This window comes from Pleurotus ostreatus (assembly GCF_014466165.1).
Source record: "Pleurotus ostreatus strain PC9 chromosome Unknown scaffold_5, whole genome shotgun sequence".
In the NCBI taxonomy this organism is placed as follows: domain Eukaryota; kingdom Fungi; phylum Basidiomycota; class Agaricomycetes; order Agaricales; family Pleurotaceae; genus Pleurotus; species Pleurotus ostreatus.
Genome location: NW_023503160.1, coordinates 1,741,135 through 1,763,140, shown reverse-complemented (window position 1 = coordinate 1,763,140; position 22,006 = coordinate 1,741,135). Strand labels below are relative to the sequence as shown.

General features: G+C 50.2%; 8 protein-coding genes and 1 non-coding gene across 9 annotated transcripts; 4 read left to right on the top strand and 5 right to left on the bottom strand.

The window, feature by feature from the left end:
* Positions 1-246: 246 nt before the first annotated feature.
* On the bottom strand, positions 247-1,842 carry PC9H_007630 (uncharacterized protein; the record flags this gene model as incomplete). The annotated part of the gene is made up of 3 exons (XM_036777158.1): positions 247-371; positions 422-647; positions 703-1,842. 3 exons carry the CDS (start codon positions 1,840-1,842, stop codon positions 247-249), a joined length of 1,491 nt encoding a protein of 496 aa, XP_036630778.1.
* Positions 1,843-2,738: 896 nt separating this feature from the next.
* Positions 2,739-3,580, bottom strand: PC9H_007629 (uncharacterized protein; the record flags this gene model as incomplete). Its single annotated transcript, XM_036777157.1, has 2 exons — positions 2,739-3,120; positions 3,171-3,580. The coding sequence occupies 2 exons, from the start codon at positions 3,578-3,580 to the stop codon at positions 2,739-2,741; spliced, it is 792 nt and encodes a 263-aa protein (XP_036630777.1).
* Positions 3,581-3,657: 77 nt separating this feature from the next.
* PC9H_007628 (uncharacterized protein) lies at positions 3,658-4,984 on the top strand (the record flags this gene model as incomplete). The annotated part of the gene is made up of 5 exons (XM_036777156.1): positions 3,658-4,047; positions 4,101-4,243; positions 4,306-4,566; positions 4,625-4,777; positions 4,843-4,984. 5 exons carry the CDS (start codon positions 3,658-3,660, stop codon positions 4,982-4,984), a joined length of 1,089 nt encoding a protein of 362 aa, XP_036630776.1.
* A 69-nt stretch (positions 4,985-5,053) lies between these two features.
* Positions 5,054-10,065, bottom strand: SKI3 (Superkiller protein 3; the record flags this gene model as incomplete). The annotated part of the gene is made up of 17 exons (XM_036777155.1): positions 5,054-5,374; positions 5,425-5,630; positions 5,688-6,276; positions 6,324-6,530; positions 6,577-7,479; positions 7,536-7,624; positions 7,697-7,897; positions 7,956-8,350; positions 8,407-8,564; positions 8,618-8,784; positions 8,836-9,085; positions 9,139-9,417; positions 9,472-9,547; positions 9,611-9,690; positions 9,740-9,790; positions 9,842-9,899; positions 9,947-10,065. The coding sequence occupies 17 exons, from the start codon at positions 10,063-10,065 to the stop codon at positions 5,054-5,056; spliced, it is 4,149 nt and encodes a 1,382-aa protein (XP_036630775.1).
* Positions 10,066-10,190: 125 nt separating this feature from the next.
* Positions 10,191-11,285, bottom strand: PC9H_007626 (uncharacterized protein; the record flags this gene model as incomplete). Its single annotated transcript, XM_036777154.1, has 5 exons — positions 10,191-10,592; positions 10,649-10,849; positions 10,915-11,024; positions 11,073-11,157; positions 11,211-11,285. 5 exons carry the CDS (start codon positions 11,283-11,285, stop codon positions 10,191-10,193), a joined length of 873 nt encoding a protein of 290 aa, XP_036630774.1.
* A 499-nt stretch (positions 11,286-11,784) lies between these two features.
* PC9H_007625 (uncharacterized protein) lies at positions 11,785-14,653 on the top strand (the record flags this gene model as incomplete). The annotated part of the gene is made up of 3 exons (XM_036777153.1): positions 11,785-12,122; positions 12,172-12,271; positions 12,332-14,653. 3 exons carry the CDS (start codon positions 11,785-11,787, stop codon positions 14,651-14,653), a joined length of 2,760 nt encoding a protein of 919 aa, XP_036630773.1.
* A 1,175-nt stretch (positions 14,654-15,828) lies between these two features.
* PC9H_007624 (uncharacterized protein) lies at positions 15,829-16,612 on the top strand (the record flags this gene model as incomplete). The annotated part of the gene is made up of 2 exons (XM_036777152.1): positions 15,829-15,867; positions 15,926-16,612. 2 exons carry the CDS (start codon positions 15,829-15,831, stop codon positions 16,610-16,612), a joined length of 726 nt encoding a protein of 241 aa, XP_036630772.1.
* Positions 16,613-19,476: 2,864 nt separating this feature from the next.
* Positions 19,477-20,985, top strand: PC9H_007623 (uncharacterized protein; the record flags this gene model as incomplete). The annotated part of the gene is made up of 4 exons (XM_036777151.1): positions 19,477-19,706; positions 19,815-20,218; positions 20,256-20,581; positions 20,632-20,985. The coding sequence occupies 4 exons, from the start codon at positions 19,477-19,479 to the stop codon at positions 20,983-20,985; spliced, it is 1,314 nt and encodes a 437-aa protein (XP_036630771.1).
* Positions 20,986-21,273: 288 nt separating this feature from the next.
* On the bottom strand, positions 21,274-21,347 carry PC9H_007622. Its single transcript has one exon. It is a non-coding gene; the product is annotated as a tRNA-Ala (tRNA).
* Positions 21,348-22,006: the final 659 nt, after the last annotated feature.

Genomic DNA, 22,006 nt, shown 5'->3' with positions numbered 1-22,006 from the left:
TGCTTTACATTAGTTTATTTCTCTTTTTGGATCGACTTGTAGCCAAGGAAATTATACATTACCTGTTATCAATCAATATGTTCGAACACCACATGCATGCAAATAAGGAATAGACTATAGACTAATGAAAGGTATGGTACATTTATCTTGGAGTAATAAAGATAGGGAAAGGGTTCATTCATAAGAGTCGTCATATGGGGTGGTTGATTGAACATGAGCAACGTGGTGACGGTCAGCACCAGTAGTTCACCAAGAGTCGTAAGGGTAGGGCAAGGATAGATCTTCGAAGGATTCTTCTTTGGGCATAACGGAACGAGCTGCTTTTGCAAGATTGGCATCAACGGCCTCTTCGGGTGAACAATAGTCGTATTCTGAGTAGGGAATAAATCACAAAGGCTGACCATGGGCAGAAGTAACTTACCAGTGTCATGCAACGACACGGATACGGGGAGAGGGCTGTCTTCGGACATGTCGACAAAATACGGAGCCAGTAATGACTCGCGTTTGAGAGCATGTGAAGGGCGTATATGGGTCATCAAGGGCTTTTCCTCGTCAGAAAGGAAGTAGGTCTCCCAATCTTGATTGGGTACGAGGACCGGTTCCTCTACTTTCGGGACGCGTGTCTTTGGCGATGGCCCGACAATTGTCTGGTTGAGACTTGGTGAGTACGCTATGAAGTGACAGACGAGGAGAATAGCATACGTATTTCGACAATATCTTGGCCAACGCTTGGCCAAGCAAGTGCCACGAGAACACCTTGAGATCCTTCTCGATATTGCGGGGCCTCGGCTCGGGGAACTTCATGATGCTCTGGAAGAACCTCTCAAAGCCGTGCTTATGTTTCGACACCGTCACAGGGCGAAGACCCTCCAGATTGCGCCTGATGCGATTCTTCTCTTCGACGGGAAATTCGTCGTTAGTGAGCTTCTCGAGGAGGTATATAATATCGACGGAGGTTGCAAAGAATTCCTGGGACTCCCTACGGTAGATACACGAAATGACGGTGTCTGATTCATGGTAGTCTTCCTGCATGAGGGGATCGCAGGAGACGAGGAGGTCTCTACCTTGCTGGAGTTTGTAGAATTTGACGAGTCGCCGCCCCTGGGAGAGCTCTTCGTCGCTCCAGTCGGAGCACATGGTTTCGAGGGGGGTGATCAGCCGGAGAACCGGGGTCGAATCATCGTCACTGTCGCCGCTTGCACAATAAGGAGCTTTACGGCGGCGGTGGAATTGCGATCTGCGAACGGATGTTGCTGATGAGGATACGTGTCGCGCGGTCGATGAAGGGAGTGGATGAGAGGAACATCGCTTGATCTTTAGTGCTGGTGACTCGGAGCATGAAACGGATTTCGTTGGTCCTGAAAAGAGGGTGAATCGTTTAGCCTGATCCGAGATATCGAACGGTGAGGACTTGCCTGATACGCGGTATGTAAACTCAGCAAATGTGAGCGACTCTATCACCTTGCTATTCATATCAAGCACTTGAACGATCATGGGTACCTTCACATCGGAAGCTTGGCGGGGTATAGCTGCATCTAGCTGCCAGCCTGCGAGCCCAGCAGCGGAAAACTCCTGCACGGCGGTGTTGACGGCCTGATGGCCAATTACAAGTCGCGTGCAAAGGGCGGGGAGAGCGTTGTGCTTGACTTTAATGCGGACCGTCACGGGGGTGCCCCATCCCCCTTCAGGAGGGCTGAAGTCTAAGACCTGTACGAGACTGGACGGAGAGGAGATCAATGGGGTTGCAGATGTCTTGGTTGGTGAGCGTTCGGTGAAACAGGGAGATGTGCGCGGCGCAGTTGCGGTGCGTCGACCGGCTGCGCGGGTGGAGGGGCGGGTCATTGTTTGAGGAACGAAATGGTCAGTGAGCAAGAAAAGAGGCCTAACGATTGCGCTAAGAAATGGGAATGGAGCAAAAGGACGCTAGCCGTTATCGAACAATGTTTATTATATATACCTCTAGGCAAGCGGGAGGGGAAACAAGAACACAGGAGATGGATATTGGGCCCCTTTCCACGAACATGACAGTTGACCGAGCCACCAGCGGCTGGTTAAATTGCAAACTCCAAGGCTCGAGGGATGATGAAGAACCGAGCTCCGAACGACAATGGAGTATTGTTAAAGAGCCAACAGAACAAAGAAAGGACGGTCCTTCGGGATGGCTGAATTTCACCTCGTTATTCGCAATTAGAATCCAACGTCCCTGAAGGAGTTATCCTTTTTCGGCCTCGTAGCCTCGTGTTCCCCCGCCCTGAGCGTTTTTTCAAAGAGCCTTGTTTGGCTGTCCATTCTAGGTGGCGACTCCAGTCGCGGAGCCGCCGTACACCTGGGTCACAAAGCATGATCGAGAAAATGAATTTTGCCTGTTCAGGTAGCGTACAAGGGGGCCCCGGGCTAGCGCTATAACTGTTGGCAACCTACATGAAAGGCGACCCACTTCGCTTCCTGGGCACCTTCTAGTAGCTCGGGGGACGTGACCCATGAGCGGGCCACGGCAGGTATATATCCCTCCGACGGGAGGACCCGTTTACATTTGACGCACCGTGCAGAGAAGAGAACGTCATAAGAAGAGAGAAGGCTCTGTAGCGGACCCGTAAGTTCGGAGTTGGAGTCACGACGAACAAGATTCATACCATGAGTGTCTGGAATGGAACGAATGGACAGGATTGTATCATCTTTGATATTTGTTGCGACAGAATTTGATAAACAGTGAACTCAGATTGGGATTGTGGGGTGGCCTACGGGGGAGAGGCACGAATGAGATATGGAACGGAGAAGGGAGGCATAGCATTCACTTGTTCCCTCGGAGCAAACATGGAAACGCTCTCGGTGACCAGGGTAGAACGATGTGGCGGTGTATAATTCAGCGTGATGTAGGCGGTAAGGACATCCGGCAGGGTAAATCGGACGACTACTGGAAGTTCGTCTTTCGGAGCACTTCGAGATCGGAGCCATATGTGAAGTTTCGAGTCATTGCCACGGTTGAAATCTCTTATGAATTGGGCAAGCTGGTCAGCCTTGAGGGGTTCGGGGTCTGTATCTGACGGTGGGGGGAACAGGGATGGGTTTGAGGTGGTGGTGGATATATACGGCTGAGGCGAGCTGGGAGATGGCGGCCGTCTAATTGAATTGGTCAATGAAGGGTATGGTAGAACTGAAGCCCAAATCACCGTCGCTTTCTGGTCTCCCTCCTTGCGTTGACCGTCAGGTCGCTGGAGTCTGCCTTTTCACTGTCGCGGGCAGCCGCAAGAGCTTGCTGAACGGGTTCGGACAATATTTGATCATGGATGCCCCGGAACTGCTCAAAGTGGTGGGTTGCATTCGTCGGCTGCCATGCAAGGTGTTGTGTCGGGGGAGGGATGGGGCGCGACGGGGTGAGCGGTTTCCTGAGGGGTGGTTTGAGTAGAAGCGGTGGGATCTGCCTCAAATGCTGGATTGATTTGATGGACTGGTTCAGCAATTCGATCTTGGATTTGAGGGCGGCCTTCGCGGTCGGAGGCGGCGGTGAGAGGGGCGACGGCGACTGTGGCTTTGAGGACGAGTGTGCCATCGCTGTGTCCGTCGTCGTGGTCGCGTCCATGGCCGTTGCGGATGTCGGTGGCGGAGTGAAGCAGGAGGGATGCGGTGCACGTGACGCTCTACTTTTTGCCAGTGACCATGATCCCAGCCATTCGCGCGGCTTCTCGTCGCCAGTGTCGCATCCCGCCAGCCACAAATTCCATAAAATGCAGGCGCTTCTCCTCTCCCGTTCCTCCTCCGATCCGCCACAATGCCCCCAAAGCACAGGTCGTCCCCCCGCCGCTGCCGCAGAAAAAGCACTCGCTGCTAGGCCCCACGCCCAAGAAGCCAGATTTGAAGGAACGCCCTTCGGTTCTGGCCCGGGCGATAGAACACAAATCTGCAAGCAGCACTACCGCGTCGTCGACACCCGTAATAGAGACGTCGAAGCGAGACTTGGAGGACGCTGAGAAGCACGGCTTGATGAAACCAGCCCCGCCAAACGCGAATTGGGCACGCCGGCTGCTTCATAAGGCGATAGAGTTATTCGTGCGTGCCAGTCTCCAATGTCTGCCGCAGAAAATACCTAATATCGCCTGCAGAAATTCTACTACCGAGGCATAAAGCTTGTGTTCACCAATCGCAAGAGAGTTGCCGAGATAAAGAGCAGGATCCATGCTGGCGGCTCGCCCATGACGAGAACTGAATTCCGCTTCATCGAGCAATACTACGAGGACATAAGAAAGTGATTGTTTTTCACTTGTTCCTGCAGCTGGAGTTGCTCGATTGACGACTGAACACCCGTAGACTCGTGCCGTTTATTATCATTGTCCTGGTCGTCGAGGAAATCGTCCCTCTCATTGCTATCTACGCTCCCTTCATGCTCCCATCAACTTGCATTCTGCCCTCTCAGAAAGAACGCATATATATACAGAAAGAGACCAAGGCACTATCGATAGCAGCGGAATACCAAGACACGCTGAAGCAGCTCGCAAACGAGGCGGCAGAGGCGTCTCCATTCTCCTTCTCCCGTATCTCGATACCAGAAGGATTCATGGCTGTCTGCGGGTAAGTCCTATATTTACGCACACGACGTCCGACATCACTGAACGCATGTCTATTGCAGGATCTTGAGGCTTTCTACTTGGGGACCCGACTTGCTACGGAAACGACGTATTCGTCAGCACTTGAACTTCATTGCCATGGACGACGAATTGTTGGCGAAGGAAGAGAAACTCGAAGCCGAGGAGGTCCGCAGCGCACTGGAAGAACGAGGCCTGTGAGTACCCAGGTTACCTTTCACCGCACGCCCTGTTTATCTGATTGTGCGTTCATCATCACCAGCCTTTTCTCGGAAGTGAGCCTCTCAGAGCAGCGGAGACGGTTGAACTGGTGGTTGTCTAGTATCACGCAGGGAAATGACGGCGAAGATGCTGTGTCGACCCGCCTTCGCTATATCCTACGGAATTCAGTCTCAAGCGCGTAGCGAGCGCATGGGTTATAGATGAGCGGGTCACATTCCTTGTCGTATACAATATGTGTTTGTTCTTTAGAGTCAGCCTGATTCTCCTAATGATCTAATATACGCTAATGCCAGCCATGGCTGCAGTTTCCACGGCGCGAGCATGACGGCTTTCTGTGCCATTGAGTGCCCGCCACTTCTAGAGAGCGCAGAGGCGGCCGCGTGTAGCGTGAAGGAATCCGCAGAGTCGGCGGCGTTGTCTGTGACATCGCGCGCGCCTGCGAGCATTGATAATGCGGTGCCGAACGATTTATTTTGGACCTCCAACGACGCCATGGTTCGTCGCATGGTATCATTCGTGGGTGCCACCTTCACAGCTCGCTGAGCGGTCAGTATTGCCCCAGCAGTGTTGCTCTAACATTGTTAATAAGCAGACGTGGGGCAGAAACAAAGTCGTTGCTCACCTGTCCGAGTTGATTCTGAATGAGGAGATAATTAATATCCCCTCTTGGGTCCAAACGTTGTCGTTTATCGAGGGGTAGGTTGATGATTTCAGAGATTGCGGCGTCGATTAGGCTCTCGTCTTCTGTGAGTATGCCCATGGTGACCAGCGTCTGCATGACGCGAAGATTCTCGACGTCCTCAGCCACGCTGTAGTAGTGGGTTAACTCTGTAAGACAGATAAATATGACCAAGGAGGTACGTGAATCTCACTGTTCAAGCAAACCAGATATCGCATGTTCGCGATACTCGTCGCCCGACTTCCACAAAATCTGACTGTGAAGCACGTTCACCAGGCCTCGTAAGCGTAGATCATCCCCTGCACTCCGTATCGCTGTTTCTATCGAAGACGTTGTGGATGCCAGGTCACCCAATTTGAAGTGTGCCAAAGCACTGCCAAGGGAAGACTGGAATCGCAGGAGCAGCGTGCTAGGCGAGTTATCTTCCTCTGAAAGAAGGCCGAGTGCGTTGTTATAGGCGTCGATAGCACCCTGGTAATCGCTCAAGGCTAGTTTAATTCTCGCGAGATTTCCGCTGGCAGTGGCAAACTGGGTTTCGACCTCCTGCGATTCCAATTCTTCATACGCCGTTTCCAGAATGGCAATTGCTCCGTTAAGTGATGTCACGGCCTCGGTGAGGTGCCCCAACCTTTCGCAAAGTAGTCCGTAGAGTTGTAGACTGTATGCGTCTTTGGGATTTTGGCCTACATAACGGCCTAGAGCGAAGAACGCAGGTAGCAATGCGTCGGAAGAGCCATCATGAGAGGCGTTTTGGGAGGCGAGCACTTTTGAGGCATACCAGAGATCAGAACAAGCCTATACACATTATCATTAGAGGCGACAAGGAATGGTGTGCTGCATACTGAATTCAGCTTCATTCCAAGTGAATGCTCTATAAGGGTACTGCTCCTCGCAAAGTTACTTAAAGACTCCTCCATTAGAGCTTGGGCGACCCATGCCAAGCGATAATCAGGATCGAGGACTTGGGCTTTGCGGAGAGCTTCTCCAGCGAGTTCCATGTCGTCGTAGTGGAGATATAGAAGGCCCAGAGTGGTCCAAGTAGTTGCGCTCTACAATAGTAAGTACGCTACGATATAGCATCATTAGAGCACAGACCTTCGGATTAATTTCCAAAGCTTTGATGAAGGCGTGCTGAGCAACCTTGGGCTGGTCACTGAATACATGATTTCCAAAGGTCACCCAATACAAGTCGTTGGTGGGATCCAATCTGAGGGCTTGAAGTAGTGATGTGCTGATAAACTCCTTGGCGACTTCGGCACCATTGCGCCTGGGGGATTCTTTTAGCCAGCAGATAAGCGAAGTGGCCAGATCGAAGTGGGCGCTAGCAGAGACAGAAGTTTCAGAGTGGTCAAGAGAAACACGGTGGCTATAAACCGCTACTGCCAACTCAGTCGTGTGTGCAAAGGAGATCACCTCTGCACCAAGATACGAGTAGACCCCCCGCAGCCGGTCCGTCGAGCTACTTGGAAGTTTAGAGACTAGATCAGCAAAGATTGGTGTGATAATCGATGAGTTAGGGACAATGGAGGTTCGAGCCAGCATAACCAAGGCATCGCCAATTAACTTCCAAGAGGGATTGCGCAATCCTGCAGCGTCCGTAGATGTCGCAAGCAGAGCGGCTCGGATACCTTCTATGAAGGCAGTCGTTGCACGAGCGAAAATGCCCGAGTTGAACTCGCTGCATCCTAGCTCAAGATATGCTTGCGCCTGGGCCATAAGGACGCCAAACTCAGTGGGTCGAAGGTCGAGGATGGATTGTAAGCAAACAATCGACTCTGCGTATTCGGAGGTTTGTCGTTTCAATAGGCCAATATTATAGGAAGGTATCCAGCTGTTCGGAGCTAGCTCTTGCGCACGAGTGAACGCATTGAGCGCCGCGGTGAAGCGACCTGCCTTTTGGTATGTCTCGCCAAGGAATAACCAAGAGGAGTGGTCGAGGGGTTGCGACCGAAGGACCATTTGGAAGGCTGTGATCGCGGCGCTATATTTTTTGTTGGTCTATAAAAGACGGTAAAAGAATGGAGCAAGGGAGCAGCATGACAAGGAGAACGTACCAACTCAACGGCGCCAACTGCCTTCCACGCCCAAGTCAATGCAGAGTGCGGATCATCATCCTCAGCTTCAAAGCCGGGAAGGTCGACCTCTACATTGATACCCTGTATGGTTCTCCGTGCAACAACTTCAACTAGGCTCCATGCTCCTTCATTTGCGAAACCTGTGGCAAGTTGCTCCGCCGCATACGTTTCCCTGGAGTCCAGTTCAAACGCCTTTTGGAAGCATTTGAGGGCTCGCGCGCGATCCGGCGGCTTGCTTGCTATCAGGTAATGAATCCCTAGTGACGTGAACGCAGGAGCGAATGTGGAACTCGCTTTCAAGGACGCAATGTAGAAGCGATAGGCGTCCGGACTGTAGTCATCTAAACGACTGTGAATATCAACCGAGTAATTTGGAACATGTGGAGGCGGCCAACTCACTTCCGAGAGTTCGGTAGCATTCTGCGATTCTCCACGAGCACCTGGCGCGTTCATCCGATTGCTGCGATTTATACGATGTCAGAATGGATTCTAATGTTGTCAATTCGCTGATGTTCCAAGAGACATGGAAGCGAGACCAAGCGGATTCTTCCTGAACCAGAAGGTGAAGAGGAGAATCGGGCGGCGTATGTTTTATGGCGTGTTCGAGAGTGACCGTGGTGTCTTCCCAGTTTCCAATGGCTTGCAAAACACGAGCTTTGGCTAGCAGGCAAGGGATGTCGTCGGGTATTTGTTGAAGAACGTCAGAGAGAAAGGACAGGGCTTTGGTGCGGTATCTCAACGGCGAGATTCCAACCAAAGAAGTCCCCAAGATACTGTAAAATCCAAGGAGTGTCCTAAAGGTGATCATTAGCCTACGCGATTTTCTGCCATTCTATCAATATGAATGTACCCGCGCAGGCTCAATCCATAGAGCGCTTCCTGCTGCTGCAAGATATGTATGCCTTGCTTTGCCATCTTGACGGCGCTGGGAAAGTCTTTTTCCTTTGAGTAAACCTCTGCAAGGATGCGACAGGCAATTGTGAATTCATTTGTAGCTTCTTGCCCTTCCTACTTGCATCATCAGCAGGCTTGAGGGAGTACTAGAAGTAGTGATAATTTACAAAAATAGTGTTCAATGTGGAGTCAACGGTGACTTCGCCTGACTTTTGGGTCTCTTCCACTGACGCGCCAATTTTGCTATATGAGAGGTATCCGGCAAACACTTGACTGAGCTTGGAGGAAGAGAACAGGGTAGCGTATTGCTGGAGCAATGCAAGGTTATATCCCTCTTTGAAACCATCATATTAAAGAGAGCGGAGAGAGGCGGCGAGATGCTTACCGATACTCCGACTATCTGCCCACTGGAAATGCAACCCCCAGGCAACTTCGTCAGGGATACCGAGGAGAACAACACCTTTAATAGATTCGTCGAGGGCTGTCCATAGTTTCTCGCGAAGACCTGAATTATCTGAACCAGCCAACGATTCTAAAAGCTCTAATCGATATCGCAAGAGCTTTCCTTCAGCCGCACGGCGCACGTCTTCAGACGCATTGGGGTGTGCCGCGACCTCATCATATAAGGTAGGTAACTTCATCCCACTGATGAGCAAACGGGGAAGGATGATGGTAAGTATTGTCTTACCTCAGATTTACTTAGAACGGCGCATTTAACCTCTCTCGTGAGTTGATCTAGGTTGGGAGCACCGAGTCTGGTTCTGCGCTTGGCGATTTCCTTCTTGATAACTTGTCGTTCTTCATCTTCATACAGAGTTACTAGCTCTTGCAGTACGGGGAGCGTGTTGTGTATAGCGTCCTGTATTGACGTGATGGGAGATGGCTTGGTGTGGTCTGGAAGGGGGAGATCGGATAATGCTTCGAACACGGGGGACCCATGGAGCAGCAGTTTCAGGGCTTGGGCTAACTACGACATACTGGTGTATTGGTCAAGCGGCACATAGGAGATGCTGTCTCTCACCTGCACTCTAGTACCGTGGTTTCGACGGATGTCTATTAGCTTCTGGATAGCTTCAGCAGATTTTGTCGCTTCGGATCTAGGAGGTGTGCGTGTGATGTGGTATTATGACACTTGCACATCGCGGTAGCTGCGAACATACTGATAGAGGATCGCCTGTTTCTCTAATGATACGACACAATCGTCCCAGCGCTCTGTTCGTTCGTAGAATTTAGTGAGGCCCTTTGCCGTCGATTAGCGCGGTGAACCTGATGCGTTGACAATGGCCAACCTGCCAAGCAAGCGTGACTTCGGGCTTCAGTTCAATCGCTTTCTTATAAGCCTGGGAGGCGTGGTTAGAGTGGCTTATGGATGGAGTATATGGAGCATGTACTTGTTCGCATGCAACGAAATCAGCCAGCTCGAGCGACGCCAGGCCTAGAAAGACATGGCTACGATACTAAGGCAATTGGATCTAGATGAGGAGAACATAACATACGCGTGGTAGTCATTTGGTTCATATCCTAGTACTTGCTGAGCAGCGTCGCGTGCAGTGGGATAATCCTGGCGAGATAGGGCCTCTCGCGCAGCTTTTAGTTTCACTTTGGTGATCGACATCGTGGGCGTCAAGATCAAGCCCGAGTGATTTCAAGATGACTGCAATTAGAGAGCAACGAACAGACGTAAATAAGACAGACTCCAATAAATAGTCTTGAATTATGGGGGGTCATGCGTATCGTAGATCATGCAGTAAGTTTCGGAATGACTTTGACCATTTGGTCGATATTTATGAATTGCACCCAGGATTCCAGCTCTTTTTGAGACTCGTGCCATATAAACTTGGAGTCCTTTGTCCCTCGGAAGAACGCACAGACGCACTGATACTGTTCCTCAACGAGGATCTCTTTGCGCGCGACACCAAGGTTGGCTTTAAATATACGGAATTCCCATCCTGTTAGCGGATGGCCATCGCCAATGACGGTTTCTTCAGGGATGTTGAATTCTAGCCGCGACCAGTCGAAACCTATTGGTTGACCGATTGCTTTGATATAGGCCTGTTTGAGGGAAATGATGATGCATAATCTTCGCAGCATCACTTCGTCACCAAGATCAGGCGATATCATTGAAAGTTCCAGCTGGGTAAGCTTGGGATACGAGTCAATTCCGTCTGAGAAGAGTACAACGCATGGAGAGGACATACTTTATGTGAGAACGACTCTACGTAGGTCTGCATCGAGATTCCGCGTGGCTCAACAAGAAGCTGTTTCATCCCCAGACCAATGTTGATGACTTTACGCTGAATACCCTGGGTCATAGCCATCCCACACAGCGAGTTTTCGGTGGCCAAATGGTATCCAATCATCGAGTGCAGAAACTTTTCTGGCGGTAGATCGTCTGGAATCTTTGAACATCGGGATTGTATATCAACATCGAAGACACAAGAGGAGACGGAGCGTACGACTGCACCTGCTCAATCCAATGCTTTCCGGTAGGAGTCACGCAGTCCCGCCACTTGGCTCTAGGTATCCGTCTATGTCTCATCATCAGCAATGGCAACATTAATGTCATCAATTGTCCTGGCACGATTGGTAAGATTTGAGTGAGAAGAGGCACAGGAGGCTCACTGAATGTATCTGCATCTGGGGGATTATAATTGACATTTTCATGAGGCACGCATTCCTTTACTACTTGGTAACAGGCATCATATTCCTTGATTAGATTTATGAGGACTTGCAGCCGGTGGGGATAGTTGATTCGCTTACTTCTTTGGTATATTCCCGGTTCAACGAGAGCATCCACACGAGTATTGGACAGTCTGTCGTTGCTGGGTTCGACATCTGCAAGAAAGTGGGGTTATATCGGAATTCGTTTGGAGAGCAGGCGAAAGCGCACTACTTATACAAATCAGTAGACGGTGCAAATAATATCAGATTGATAGATATGGTCGTGATTGCCTGATAGCGATGAGTTATTCTGGCTCTGGACGGGGGCAATGGGCATTATAGCTTCATGGCGAGACAGATACAGCACACAGCTCGTCCAAACCACATCAAGAACGTTAGAGTTACGTAAGCGTAGTGTTCCCCGTCCACGATGCAGCAACGCGAGGCTGATCCATCGAAACTAGTACGAGTAGAGTACTTGGAGCTAAAAGGGTTGAGATGTCAGTACATCTGTATAGCCGTTGTGGACTGTAGTTGAATGAGTGGATGGATCGTCGTCGGCTAAGCGCTGCAGTGTCGGGCCGGATAAGTTGGACTGATTACCAAATATGGACAGCAATTGTGGTACGATAACCTAGCGCCAGCAGACCTCCACTTGAGCTTCAACCACCAAATGCCCAGAATCCCGAACATTTCGCCAGCGACGGGCGAACCCATAACTTCGAATTCCTACATTCACACCACCGCATGCAACTTCGTCGACAATCATGGTAGAACCCTCCTGCTGCGAGGGGTAAACCTATCTGGTGCTTCCAAGGCCCCAGTCGGAATGCCGTCCTACGTTTTGGATGATTTCTGGGAGTCGGGGGAGCGGGGAGACACCAGTTTCATCGGCAGGCCCTTGAACATAGATGATGGATCCGCAGACGTTCATCTGGCACGATTGCGCGGTTGGGGCTTTAACTTGCTGCGTTTCCCTGTAACATGGGAGGCCTTAGAGCATGCTGGTCCGTGAGTGATACCTAGCCCGTTCCCTGATGAACTTCTCACCTGTCTCCAGTGGGGAGCACGACCACGAATTCATGGACTATGTCGTGCGCGTAATACGCAAATGTAAAGACTACGGCTTCAAAGTGTACATGGACCCTCACCAAGACACTGTGCGTTGTAAACTCTCGTGTGCTGTCATTGAAACCTAATCTCAAAGCATATCTTATCAGTGGTCGCGGTACTCAGGTGGTTCGGGTGCACCTTTCTGGACACTCGCCGCGTGCGGGTTGGATCCACGCAACTTCACCGCGACACAAGCTGCCGTCATTCACTCCGAATACCCCCTTGCTCATGTTGCCGATCCTGCATCACTACCTGCCATGATATGGTCAACGAACTACGGCCGCCTCGCTTCGCAGACCCTCTTCACCCTCTTCTTTGCTGGCCGCGACTTTGCCCCACGGTGTATCATCGACGGCAAGAACATCCAAGACTATCTGCAGGAGCACTATATCGAATCCTTCGGTCGACTAGCGGATTGTCTGAAGGATGCTGGCGGATTGCTGGATGAGTGTGTGATCGGGTGGGACAGCCTGAACGAACCATTCGAAGGCCTGTGCGGATGGCAAGACCTTAACGTTAACCCAGTCAAGCAAGGCTCTACGCTTAAGAAGGGTACATACCCTACGCCTGCTCAGTCTATGCGATTAGGCATGGGCCAAGAGCAAACGGTGGAGAACTGGACGTTCGGCGTTTTCGGGCCACAACGAAATGGTACCGTGACCGTTGATCCTAAAGGTCTAAAGATTTGGGCGTCTCCGGAGACTGAGGTCGACGGTGTACATCCGCGTTGGGGTTGGAGGCGAGATCTCAGGTGGAGGCTTGGCACCTGTGTATGGGCTCTTCACGGCGTATGGGATGTCGAGACTGGTTTCATCATGCGCCCAGAGTATTTCAGATATATCCCTGATGCAGAACCTGGCGCAGAGGCAGAATTTATCGACGATTACTGGAAGCCTCATTGGAAAGCTTACACCGAACGCATACGGAAAGCCCACCCCGAGTCTATAATGTTTGTTCAACCTCCGGTCTTCGCTCCACCGCCAATAATCGACGAATCTGAACTTCAGGGGCGCTGCTGCCTTTCCACCCACTACTACGACGGACTGACGCTGATCACCCGACATTGGAACTGGTTTAATGCGGACGCACTGGGTGTGTTACGAGGGAAGTACTCTTCCCCATTGCAAGCCGTTAAGATGGGCGAACGGAGTATACGGAAGTCGCTTCAGGAACAGCTAGGCGTGCTCAAGTCCGATGCGCTTGTGCTCAGCAATGGTGTGCCGAAGTACCCCACGGTTATAGGTGAAATCGGAATACCGTACGACATGGACGACAAACGTTCGTATGGATGGACGGACGGGGGGAAATATGCGGGCGACTACAGTCGTCAAGAACGAGCGCTGGATGCCAGTATGAATGCTTGCGATGGGGTGAACGCCCTGAATTATACGATATGGACATATTGCCCGGACGGGACCCACGATTGGGGGGACGGCTGGAATATGGAGGATTTGAGTTTGTGGTGCCCGGAGGATATGCTGGTTCACCAAGACGAAGGGAACCAACAGCAGGAAGGATCGATGTTTGAGATGTCGGATAGCTCTCAGGCTAAATTGTTGGCGGGAAAGAATGCGGGAAGTCCGACGCAAGTCAGGAAAACTACGACTGCGGCAAGTTCATCTCTATCACTTGACACTCTTGGTCAAGTCCCTTCGGCTCTCCCGATCGACGCTCAGGAATCGATGAGCATTCACAAGCTAAGGGAGCGAACACCACGAGAACTCGCTGGGTGGAATGAAAACCCTTACGACTTCTTGACCGACGGCGCCAGGGCAGTGCGTTCCTTCGCTCGACCGTGGCCCACAAAAGTCGTAGGCATCCCTACGGACATCCAATTCAACATTGCCAAAGCCGACTTCAGAATGACACTACGTGTCGGCGCGGAGGACCGGGTTAGGGTTGGGCCGAACAATGACGAAGGGGATGAAGAATTAGGAACGGAGATATATATCCCACTGGTGCACTATGCTAGCGAGCATGTGCTGAAAGGGAGCGTTACTGCGCCTCTGTCGAGGGGTGGTAAAGATTCCGATTTAGAATCGATCGTCTCTGAAAGTGGTTTAAGCACCCAGCTCAGCCACTCTACTTCGCCCACGGCGACGGTGAAGGACGTTCCTACCAGTGATATTGGGAGCAGTTCGAGTACCATCAGTCCCTTGCACGAACCTCGAGAAATGCTCCTCCTGCAATCGGACAACCTCATCGACGTAGAAGTCAAGGTCAGCAGCGGAAGGTTTGTCATCCATGGTCAGACCTTGACATGGTGGTATGATGTCCCCGGAGTAGGAGAGAGTGAGAGGCAAGAGTGGATCGAAGTGAAACGGCATGGTGGTGTCCTCAAGTCGAGCGAAACGAGCGGCTCAGTATGTGAAGGAACATGGTTAGAGGGGCTGTGTCCACCCTCAGAGAATGGGTGTACCATCATGTAAACTTATGGTTTCTAATGTAGCGATCATTACTTATTTTACAGACAATCTATACCTGCAGGGCTATCAGCATGTAGTATATATGGCTTGCTACGCATCGGGGGGTAAGGTAAATAAAAATAAACCCATAACAAGAAATAAGAGAGAGTGGTATGATCATTGTTCTGAATGACCATTGTATGAGTGGCCTTGTAACTGGCTGTCAAGGCATGAGACAACAATATAATATATGACCTTGTAGGCTTGGAATACTTTGAATTCCTTCTTTGGCTTCAAAGTCTGGTTGGGCAATATCGATAGAAATTGCACCCCTCAATCTTGCAGTTAGCTACACAAATGGGGGACACATTTAGATCTTTCCAATAAATGTTGATTGATGCTAGAATATGTAAGTTGTTAGAGCGACACTATACACAATAACTGTGTATGTGAACCCAACAAGAATAGGAGTGAGTTTTATGTTAGGGCGACACTAATACACTACTAGAGTTTATGCGGACCCAACAAGAATTGGAGTAGAAAGTGAGTAGAAGAAGTAGGGAGAGGGGGAGACTGAAGACAATGACTTAGGTGCTAGTATTAGCTGTATTCCCAAGAGAACAAGTTAACATCTCTGGGTGTTTATTAGGGTGTTTATATACTACAGTACATGCTATGTCCTCATGTCTATCTACATGCTGCATCCTACTGGCTTTCCATGGAACAGTTAGCTCAGCTGCATGAGGTATGATGCCCAGTGACTTTTCAGGAAGTTGGGACTGGGTGCAGAAAGTTCCCACAAACACCAATGAGCGTGCCTGATGGTTGGAAGTTGTCGCTGGCTACCATTATACCTTGTTTCATTGTTCGTCCAACGTTGTGCCCATTCTCTAATACATTGTCCCTCGCACGTGTGACACATTCTCTGCACACAAGCAAGTTTGAACTTTGCTCAATATGCCTCAAATGTTCTGCAACTGCCCGGTTTGCTGTAAAGGTGGCAAGTATGTGTTGAGGGCAACTTACTACGGACATGCCCAATATTGTGCACCCGTTTTTGGCGAGACATTCAGGCAATACTTAGACACAGGCCCGGGGGACTCGAACAGACAAGGTACTTGTCTCTATCTTGGATATGTGGCATGTAGATCACTGACTTGAAGACCTATTCAGATTCAAGCTTGGGAAAGCATCGCCATATGACCCAAGAACCAGAGAATGATGGCTGTGGTACTCAAGTGAGACCTCAGATTAATAAATTTAAACAGAGTACTCATTCTATCATCCTTACTCCAGATGTGTCTCGAAGACAGCCATCCAGCTTCCCCACCACCTCTTGGATTTCCCCAACAACCAGTGTCCTCCAAACCCGAGGGCCTTGATCCTCCCAACGGCTCAGGAAACCAGCCGAATCCACAAAGCCCTGAACATCGAAATGATCAAGACGCGAATGACACAAACTTGCCTGATCTGCCAATAACCTCCCTGTTACCCGAGATCAAACTCTCCCTCAACTTCATCAAGCATCTGAAGGAAGCGACTCTTGATAACTCTGGGCTGAGTGCCAACAAGATTGAACGTCTTCGGAATCCTGCACGTATCTCGGAGGCGGACTTTGAGGCCAATGTTCAGTTCTCACTGGGGCTATTTCAATCCTGTAGAAACACATCTGAAGACATGTATACCAAAACATGTGCTGTTGTTCAGGATAACGTCCCTGGTGCCGAATTATTGACTTACAATGCCATTCGGACGCAGCTGGCGAACCTACTAGGAGTCTATCCTATTGAACATGACATGTGCTTTAATAGCTGCATAGCCTTCACCGGTCCGTTCAAGAAGCTCGCAAACTGTCCTCTTTGTCATGAAGCTCAAAAGACTCTGTCCGGAAGCCCTCGCAAGACATTCACGACTATACCCCTTGGCCCGCAAATCCAGGCACAGTGGTCCTCAGCCAGCAGTGCTGAAGATATGCAATATTGACAATGGTGGACAGATGCTATCTTGCGCGAGATATAAAAAAATGGTGGCAAAATCCCCCTTTACAATGATTTCATATGCGGGAGCGAATATCTTGAGGCTGTATGCAAAGGGCGTATGAAAGGTGGTGATACGGTCCTTCTCTTCTCAATCGATGGTGCCCAGCTGTACAAAATGAAACAATCTGACTGCCGGATATACATTTGGGTAGTCCTCAATCTATCACCCGACAAACGCTACAAGCTTCGTTATGTTCTTCCTGGCGGCTGTATTCAGGGTCCAAATCACCCCAAAAACATCGACTCCTTCTTATTCCCAGGTCTTTATCACTTTGCGGCAATCCAAAATGATGGCGGTCTTGCTGTCTGGGATCCCGCCAACGAACATGTATTCTGTTCCCAGCTACATTTAGCCTTTGCAACAGCAGATTCCATTGGAATGGCTCAAATTGCGAACTGGGTTGGTCACCACAGAGAGTATGCTTGCATAATTTGCGGGCTATCAGGACGTCACAAACCAGGAGGCCCACATTACTACCTAGCGCTTCTGCAGCCGGACCAGCACAATAGTCATCCAGATGTCGACCTTGCTCAAATGTCATCACACTCAGTTTCAAGATATCTTGATGGTCTCGTGAAGGTCATACAATCACCAAATCCTACCCAGTATGCTGTTGAAGTGATGTGCACACTTGTTGTACAAATGTATAACAAAGTTGCGCTACATAAGCGCCGGGTTCCCACGCATTGGAGACCACCCATAGACACTGCCAACACCCATGGGAACAACCCAGGTCATCATGGGATGACTGGTGTTGACAGTATTGCTAAAAGTGCGCAAGCACTGTTTAGCAATCTGTACATACATTACAAGCGCACAACTCCCACGGTCAATGCAACGTTCCCACGTTCAGCGCCCCATTAGTAGGTCTGTTGACCTCTATTGTGACGGCCGGAACAGGCACCGGAACGCCTCGGTCTCCACAGGGAAGCAAAAGCAGTGAAAATCAAACATGGAGCCATCATTAGAATGATGTCTGGCATGTTCCCAAGCTGCTCCGGAGCTAATCAAATTCGGACGTGATTTAGTGGACACCTATATTCACGCCTTGCGCAGAACAGTACCCGTGGGAACCTGGGATGGTCATTTTCCATACATGTCTAGAGTAATAGACACAAAGAGTCAATAGAGCACAAATCATTACATATTATTGATTGATTGCATCAACATCATTAGTGATTGTTACCAAGGCAATTAGAGTGTATTAGGACGCTTCTACAAGCTTCTAATCAGACTATAATAGCCTATAGTTTAACAGGGTGGAGTTGCAAGGGCCAAAGGACATGGGGTAGCCCCCAACATGGCTGACTTCAGTGAGTTTGTGCTTTTCATACTTGGCTCACCTACTGACTTCTTTCTTAGATACCCAGCAAGCAGACCTTGTCCCCATTCACAATGAGGGCAGGGTCTTGGTGTACAAGCATGAGGACTGCACCATTGCTAAGCCCCGTGCTGTAAGGATCCCTTTGGCTTACACCTTGGGGCCTATCCTTAAGGCTATGGTCAAGAAAATGACCGCTCTTGCAGGTATGTCACACATTTTGACTTCGCGTTTTTTGCTTACTATTTGTTGCCATTTAGACTCTGACATCTCGTTGTGGTTAACGATGACTGGGAGATGAAGGGCCCATTTGCTGTGGCTATTGAGGGGGATGAGCCTGTTGAGTGGGACAACAACAAGGAAATGGAGTTGTTAATGGTAAGCAAATTCCGACTTGACTTGAAAAAAATTCTGACTCTATCTCACTCAGGAACACTCAACCCAAGGCTCTGGCTTCCACCCCCCTCCTTCCCCCTCTGTCACCTCTGTCGATGCTCCCTCCACCATCTCATCTCTTGCCCCCTCTGCCTCCATCTCCACTGCTGGTGCCGACACCGCCTCGCTTACCATTTCCCAGCAGCTCACCACCGCCTTCTCCGACCCCACCCTTCTTCAGCTTGCCATCATGCTGAAGGTGCCCTACAGCATGACGCCCAAGGCATCTCAGAAGGGTGAGATCCTGCAGATCTATGCTCGGATGAAGAGGCAGCTGCCCAAGTCCCAGTGAAGTGGTTGGAACTGAAGAATGCAGGGAAGTGGACTGGTCGTGATCTTTCCATTGACGTGTTGAAGTGATGTGCACACTTGTTGTACAAATGTATAACAAAGTTGCGCTATACCAAGCGCCCGGTTCCCACGCATTGGGGACCACCCATAGACACTGCCAACACCCATTGGGACGACCCAGGTCATCATGGGATGACTGGTGTTGACAGGATTGCTAAAAGTGCGCAAGCACTGTTTAGCAATCTGTACATACATTACAAGTGCACGACTCCCACGGTCAATGCAACGTTCCCACGTTCAGCGCCCCATTAGTAGGTCTGTTGACCTCTATTGTGACAGCCGGAACAGGCACCGGAACGCCTCGGTCTCAGCAGGGAAGCAAAAGGAGCGAAAATGAAACATGGAGCCATCATTAGAATGATGTCTGGCATGTTCCCAAGCTGCTCCGGAGCTAATCAAATTCGGACGCGATTTAGTGGACACCAATATTCACGCCTCGCGCAGAACAGTACCCGTGGGAACCTGGGATGGTCATTTTCCATACATGTCTAGAGTAATAGACACAAAGAGTCAATAGAGCGCAAATCATTACATATTATTGATTGATTGCATCAACATCATTAGTGATTGTTACCAAGGCAATTAGAGTGTATTAGGACGCTTCTACAAGCTTCTAATCAGACTATAATAGCCTAAAGTTTAACACGACGAACTTCGCTCACTCTACATCTGCAAGACCAACTACAACACCTACTCCAAGATGTTCGACAACACTGAGCAGTTCCCCATCCTCCATGCTCTGTTGAACGACCCCACTTACAATCAGAGCTCAGAGGAACACAGAGCTGTCTGGGGAACTCGCAAGCTTACAAAGGAGAACTTGGCAGCTGTCACAAAGGAGTTGAAGGACAAGGAGGACAAGGAGAAGAGGGCCAAGGAGAAGGCCAGGCTGGCCAAGGAAAAGAAGTCCAAGAAGGCCTCAACTTCAAAGTAGGTAGTCTGTTTGTGAATCATAGTTGTAATTCAAATGATTTCGTGTTGCCATTTCTTGTTTGAATCTATCTCACCTTGCATTTCAACTTGTACTGACTTCAGCAGTTTTTCTTTACAGGCCCTGCTCATGCTGCTCTCTTTCTGGCTGCTCCTCGGACTCCTTCCATGTGTCTCTGCAGCACCACTGGAGGATCCCTTCCCAGGCATCCTTTTTGCTGACTTTGCCAAAGTGATCAAGTCCAGCTTTGGTGCCGACATCACTCTTGCCACCGTCTTGATGCTCCTCTTCAGCGTCACCAACAACACCGACCTTCTCAACCTTCATGGTCAACAACAAGCTGTCCCTACCAACACTCAGGTCGTGACTAGCTGGATGGCTGCCTTTGTCCTTGCTATCAAAGACAGGCTTCAGCTTGACTCCCTTGTCGCTGATGATGACTCGGATACTGAAATGAACACTGACACTGACTCTGGCTCTGACTCTGGCTCCAACTCTGGCTCTGCATCTGGTTCTAGCACCAACACCTCTGTCTCTTCTGATGCCAGAACTACCTATGACACCCTATTCCTCCCCACCGATCGCCACCGCCAATATTCGCCCTGTCCTCATCATCACTCCCACTGTCATGCAATGCTCTGATGCTACATCTCCTGGTCGTGCTCTGACTCAGTACCAGTGGTACCGTGATGTCTCCAAAGCCACCTTGCTTAGGGGGAGCGAGTGCTTTGAGAAGGTTCCAGTACTTGCAGGGAAATGTCCTGCATGTTCCTCCATGTTCTGGGCTGACCATGAGAGCTTCAACGACCCTTCTAACGATTGCCGCCTTGCGATTCACCTTCCAGACACCAAATACCTCAAAGCCGGAACTCAGGTCTGGGTTGACTGCCTGGTCTCCAGGGCTATTGTCAATGCCAACTACAGCATACCTGGAAGGCTTTTGTCTTGGAGTCCATCCGGTTGCTTGCTGAGCCTAGTGGTGCTGAGCTCCTCTTTGTGGACAACATGGCTGTCAAGGACCTCGTGACTGCTGCATATGAGTATCTGGGAGATGGGGGAATCATCCACAGTGCAGAGGGGCATTCTTGTGATGAGTGTTGTCATGCATTCAAGGATGTGGCTGACGTGATCCCTAATCAGCCTGACAATCCTGCTGCTCTTGCTGGCCATGATGAAAATCATGCTGTCCCAGAGTATGCAGGCCCTGCTGTGGAAGATGCTGAGGCCATGGATGTGTTGAAATCAGGGGCAAGAAAAGATGGCCAGACTAGGGTTTGAACCAAGGACCTCCTGGATGCTTTCCAGACGCTCTAACCATCTGAGCTATCTGGCCTTGTTCAATGACTGCACAACCAACAATTATGTATTCCCCATCACATGACCACCCAACCATTTATTCATTACTGGCCGGGCAATGCCCCTTTCCAGTCCATTCAAATGGTGATCATGTGCCGGATTACATCATTCCAACACAGCCCCCTAATCCAGCACATCAATTCACACGCTCAGGTGACCAATCACCTGATGCAGGGCCCATAACCTGTTAAAATCAGGGGCAAGAAAAGATGGCCAGACTAGGGTTTGAACCAAGGACCTCCTGGATGCTTTCCAGACGCTCTAACCATCTGAGCTATCTGGCCTTGTTCAATGACTGCACAACCAACAATTATGTATTCCCCATCACATGACCACCCAACCATTTATTCATTACTGGCCGGGCAATGCCCCTTTCCAGTCCATTCAAATGGTGATCATGTGCCGGATTACATCATTCCAACAGGATGTTGATGATGTCCCAGCCAGTGATGCATCTGAACCTGCTGGGGGGGCTGCCCTTAGCAATCCTGCTGACGTTCACATGATTGTTATTGATGGCATTGTCATGGGGCCTTGTCACTGTGCCATGCCAGGGTGTGAGGTGGGATTGCTTAATGCTCAGACTGGAGTGTTTTGCAAGGCACATCAGGACGAGATGGGGGTCCGTTGTCGCATGAAAGACTGTGTCAGAGTCAAGGTGGCTGGGACTCAGGCATGTGTCAATCACCAGGAGCAGTGGAGGGTCTACCGGGCTCGCTATGCCAACTCCTCACTCTTAGGAGTTCAGAGGATGTTGAGGAGGGCTCAGGAGGAGAGGCAGGAGTGGTTGCCTGTTGGTGGAGGAGCAGAGGCGCCAGAGCATGATGACCTTGCAGAGCAGGAGGTTGAACAGGTCAGTGGCAGCAAGTATAACAACTACTTCTCTGCTCCTAGGTACTACTGTGTGGAGACCATCTGTGCTCCATGTGGTGTGGTCCTTGCC